This window comes from Vicia villosa, unplaced genomic scaffold (genome assembly GCF_029867415.1).
Source record: "Vicia villosa cultivar HV-30 ecotype Madison, WI unplaced genomic scaffold, Vvil1.0 ctg.004165F_1_1, whole genome shotgun sequence".
NCBI classification, from domain to species: Eukaryota; Viridiplantae; Streptophyta; class Magnoliopsida; order Fabales; family Fabaceae; genus Vicia; species Vicia villosa.
In genome coordinates, this window is record NW_026706383.1 from 124,665 (window position 1) to 130,385 (window position 5,721).

At 35.8% G+C, this 5,721-nt stretch overlaps 1 protein-coding gene across 1 annotated transcript; it reads left to right on the plus strand.

Annotated features, from left to right (window-relative positions):
• Positions 1-4,417: 4,417 nt before the first annotated feature.
• LOC131641850 (uncharacterized) lies at positions 4,418-5,376 on the plus strand. Its single transcript, XM_058912148.1, has 2 exons — positions 4,418-4,591; positions 4,669-5,376. Exons 1-2 carry the CDS (start codon positions 4,418-4,420, stop codon positions 5,374-5,376), a joined length of 882 nt encoding a protein of 293 aa, XP_058768131.1.
• Positions 5,377-5,721: the final 345 nt, after the last annotated feature.

Below are 5,721 nucleotides of genomic sequence, written 5' to 3' on the forward strand. Positions count from 1 at the left end.
TATTCATAAAATAAATAGGTTAAAATAAAATGACAATATATATTTAAAGTATTTAAGAAAACACTTAAAAACATACTATTTTAAACCTAATTAAAATACATGAAATAAATAATATTTTTATGATTTTTTTGATTATTCACAAAATAGATATATTAAATGACAAGTGTGTGAAAAATGAAGTGAAAATAAATTAATTTGATAGGTTAAATAATTGGTTGAAGTTGTGAAGAAATCAAATGGAAAAAAGTGGTAAAAAATAGGGTTTTGTCACCAACCAGGTTTGAACCCACGCCCTTTATGTTACCAGCCCAAAACAACACCACTGAGCCAACGCGCGCTTAGTGACAAAAGAATGGTTCCATTGCAAATCATACATTACTCAAGTGCATAGAAGCAATAAAAGAGAAATAAAATCAAAAGGTCTGGGGCGAGGGGGATTCGAACCCCAGACCTTGGGTACGCGCAACACACAAACACTCTTTACCACTGGGCTATCACGTTTTAGTCGTTTATAAGACAACTATCACTCAAAATAAAATAAACTCTTTCCTGAATTTGAATTTTTGTGCGCCACCACCATTGTCATCTTCAACCTCTAGCTTTGAATTTTTGAAAATCTGAACTCTCTCAACTCTCAACCATTTGCAACGATGTAAAGACCAAACTTGCTCTAAATTCACTCACGATTCTAAATATGTAAATAACATAGATTTATATTAACTACATCTAACTAATTTACCAGAAAATCGTGAAGAACCCTAAAATTTAAAAATCAAATTAAATGGCTATACTGAAAGATAAATGAATGATGATAGAGGGTTTTCAATCCTCTGATGATGCTGAACAAGATAGAATCGAGCTATATCATAAAGAGTGCTTAAATTAAAGAGGTGGAGTTCAGAAACTTACCTCTGAAAATGGAGGTCGTGAGGATGATAGAGAGCAACTGGGCTTGTATGAATGATCCCAAAAGCTTCCTTGGGACTCAGTGATGCTAACTGAATGCTTGTTGTAACCTCAATCCTTCTGAATTATTCTATGGACCTCCCTCGATTTGAGCTTCAAGTGAACATGGAGAGTGATGATTCTTGAGTTACAGATGAGCTGCAGCCATCTGAACAGCTTCACTACCTCCTATGGAACGTGCCTGGATGCTTGGCTCGATTGGAAACCTTCTGAATTGCACTATGGACCTCCAACTGCAACAGCTTCAAAGTGAGAGCAACAATGGTTTCCTCCACTTACAGAAATGATCCAGGTGTTTGGATCACCTCAAATGACCTCCCTTGAGATGTTAGAATGCTTACTTTCCAAAGATAAGCTCTGGTTTGAAGAAAACGATTCTTCTTGCCAAAGAACTTTGAAAAACAATAAGCATGAGAAGAGAAAGAGAAAGCAAGGAATATGGTTGCTTTGGTGTGCTTTTCTACTGAAGTATGCCCTCCTATTTATAGGAAAATGAATGCAGATCAATTGGCTGTGGTGAGCTTGCTTAATGAAAGAAGTTTGGTTTCTTAGCCAAGAAGAAATTTTGAAAAGATCCTAAATGCAATGATGCATTTTCGGGATAGCTTCCCCTATCCATTGATTCTATCTGATCTTGGGGAACATTTCAGATGCAAAGTGAGCTCTAATTGGTTGGTGAGAAGATTCCTTGGGTGATTCATCAATTTGCCATAAATTCACAAATGTAATCATTACATAATCACATGTTCTTGTTTTAGGAATCTTCTTCAATTATCATGGCATGGTGAAAATGAATGCATGGTATGTTTTCAGATGTGTTATGGGTCGTGTAGCATCCATATTTGAGGTCATGTGCACAAAATTTCAAAGTTCCAAAATGATGCATGACCTATAATTTCACTTCATGAGGCCAACTTTGAACAAGCATAACTCTTAGCTCAAAATGAATTTGGAGAAGGTTGAACACAATTTGGAAAGCCCTAAACATCTACTTCAAATCATTAGTTTGTAGTTTCTTCAAAATCCTTTGGCAAATTTGTGAAAAATGAGGCCAAAGTTGGAAGAAAACTAGGTTAAAACACTTAGAAAAATTTCTAAGTGTTTATGACCTAAAACTCCAAAATTTCCAAAACTCTTAAATGATTGATCTTTTGAAAAAAGTTCCTTTGTAAGATGTTGTTTTATTTTACAAGATCTACAACTTTCATGTTGGAAGTTTTTTGAGTTGTGTAGGTGAAATTTTGAGTTCCCACAATGCCCTCAAAAACCCTAATTCCCGACTTTTTGCTCCTTGAAGATTCTTTTTGAATTTCTTTGGTCAAATGACTTTAATATCCATATATTGATGATATTGATCATTGAAAGTCATGGTTTGACCAAAAATCTTAAAAGTCAAAGGTGATCCCATACAGTTGACTTTTTCCAGATAAGGTGAAATTTTGGACTTTTGTGTAGAATCAAGATCTTCTCCTCAAATGAATGGTGTAAATGGATTATATTGAGGTAGTAGAGGTTCTTGAATCATGTCTTCAGTTTTGGATCCATGCCCTGATTAAAAGTCAACTACCCTGGTGAATTAGGTCAAAAACCCTAATTGTCGACCATATGAAAATAATGACTGTAGACCTTGAATTGAGGTGTGATGTCCAGTGGATCTTGTCATATGAGTTATTTAAAAATGATTGATGTCTTTGAATGATCCCCTGGGGCTTTTTAGGGTTTCCCAAAGGTGATCCCTGATTTTAGTCCTTGATAGGCTAAAAAAACCCTAGTCTGGTGACCTGAGTAAACCTGTACTCAGATGACTGGGTGTCTAATCAATCATAGGTGAAATAATGAAGCTCTTGAGTCTTATGATTGTATTAGAGACTAATCCTTCTATTTATTGATCCTTTGCCTGAGTTTTCTTGTTTTTGAGCATCCTCGATTAAATGCCAGATGAAGAAGTGACTGCTCTGGGTACTTGCTTTGACCTGATGAAAATCCTAAAGATATGTCATCTCAGGGGGTCAAAAATTAGGGTATGACACTATGGTGATCAAACCTATTGATCATCGCAACTAACGGTAACATATTAAACCAGGGTTGTACGCCATTTAAAACACTCAAACTCATCTCTTCAATACTGCGATTTTCAAAACTACGATAAGGTAATTCAGAATACCTTGCGAACTTCGCATTTCAAAAACTACGACAAGGTAACTTAAAATGCCTTCAAAACACTTCATATCTAATTCTAAGGCGTACAACCCTGCCCCGAACTACGTAGACTCTGATTCTCCCTAAGGAGATACGTAGGCACTTGGCAACAAGGCGAGTCCCCTTCCTCAAAACTCTAATCAGGTTCAAACTTTGCCCTTTAACCCTATTAACTTTCTGTCACCTTTCTTTATTTTAGCCACAAACCTTTACCTTAAAATGCAAACCTTAGGAAAGGGTTGAGGGTGCCTAACACCTTCCCTCGATCTGATTATAGTATCTTACCCCGATCTCTTAACTACGTAGAGATTCCTATTCGTCCTGGTAGAATAGGTGGAGACTCTAAAAATCTTAATTTTTAGGGCAGGTTGCTACAGGAGGGATTGAATATCTTCGTATTACAAAATATAATTCGGACAAAAAATGTGTAATGGAAAAGTTACTAGCTTTATCCTCTAGCTTGTACTACACTTATATTAGTACAACTGAAGCACATACAACTGAAGTTTACAAATAATGATAAATTTCTAATTTGGCATGACCGGTTGGGTCATCCCGGTTATATAATAATGCGAAAAATAATTGAAAATTCATGCGGTCATCAATTAATAAGTAGAGAAATGATTCAATCAAATAAGTTCTCAAGCAGCTTTTGCTCGCAGGGGAAGTTGATAATTCGGCCATCACCAACAAAAACAGGAAATGAATCTATCAGTTTTTTAGAGCGTATACATGGTGATATTTGGGGGCCAATACACCCATCATGTGTACCATTTAGATATTTTACAGTTTTAATTGATGCATCAACTTGATGGTCACATGTTTGTTTGTTGTCAACTCGCAACCAGGCGTTTGCGAGATTGCTAGCTCAACTGATTCGAATAAGAGCTCATTTCCCTGATTATCCTGTCAAGAAAACTCATCTGGATAATGCTTCAGAATTTTCATCGCAAGCATTTAATGAGTATTGTATGTCTATTGGAATAGACATTGAACATCCAGTAACACATGTTCATACACAAAATGGACTTGCGGAATCATTTATTAAGAGAATAAAATTAATTGCAAGACCACTGATTATGAGATGCAAACTCCCAATTTCTGCTTGGGGACATGCAATTTTGCATGTTGCAACATTGATTCGCATCAGGCCAACGAGTTACCACACCTCTTCCCCTTAACAATTAGTTTTTGGTAAAGAACCTAATATTTCCCATCTAAGAATTCAATTTCTCTACCACAGCGCAATAAGATGGGTCCTCAAAGGAGGATGGGAATATATGTTGGATATGAATCTCCATCTACTCTAAAGTACCTTGAACCAATAACAGGGGATTTATTCACTGCTCATTTTGCTGATTGTCATTTTGATGAATCAAATTTTCCAGCATTAGGGGAGAGAATAAGAAGCTGGAAAAAGAGATCAGTTGGAATGAATTATCATTATCTCATCTTGATCCTTGAACAAAACAATGTAAACTAGAAGTTCAAAAGATAATTCAGTTGAAAAACTTAGCAAATCAATTACCAAATGCATTCACTGATCCAAAAGGTGTGACTAAATCATATATACCAGCTGCAAATGCTCCAATAAAAATTGATATCCCTGTTGGGCAATCAAATGAGTCTCAACCACGCCTGAAGCGTTGTAGACCAATCGGTTCTAAAGATAAAATTCCTCGAACAAGAAAGGGAGCTAAGAATAAAGATGACCCAAGTGAGGATATAGAAAATCCTTCAGACATAATAAACATTTCATCTCTAGAAGAGATTGATCAGGTACTTGAAACTCATGAAAATAAAGAGATCTCGATAAATTATGTCCAAAATGGAATACAATGGAACCGAAATGAAGTCGACATTGATGATCTTTTTGCATACATTATAGCGCTAAATGAGATAAATGAAAAAGAGGATCACGAACCAGCGTCTATAAAAATTTGTAGACAAAGTGAGGACTGGCCAAAATGGAAAGATGCAATTGAAGCAGAATTAAACTCACTCTACAAAAGACAAGTTTTTGGACCTGTAGTCCGAACACCTGAGGGTGTGAAGCCAGTTGGATACATATGGGTTTTCGTACGAAAACAAAATGAAAAAGGTGAAATTGTGAGATACAAAGCTCAGCTTGTCGCTCAAGGGTTTTCCCAAAGACCTGGAATTGATTTTGATGAGACATATTCACCTGTTATGGATGCAAGCACTTTTTGATATCTAATAAGCCTAGTAGCACATGAAGAGCTTAATTTACATATGATGGATGTTGTAATAGCTTATTTGTATGGTTCACTTGATAGTGAAATTTTCATGAAACTCCCTTAAGGGTTCAATATACCAGATACACACAACTCTAAATCTCGAGAACGCTACTCCATAAGATTGAACAAGTCTCTCTATGGGCTGAAACAATTTGGAAAAATATGGTATAATCGTCTTAGAGAATATTTGCTTAGAGAAGGATATACAAATAACTCCATTTGTCCCTGTATTTTTAAAAAAAGATTAGGAAAGGAATTTGCAATAATAACTGTCTATGTGGGTGACATAAATATTATC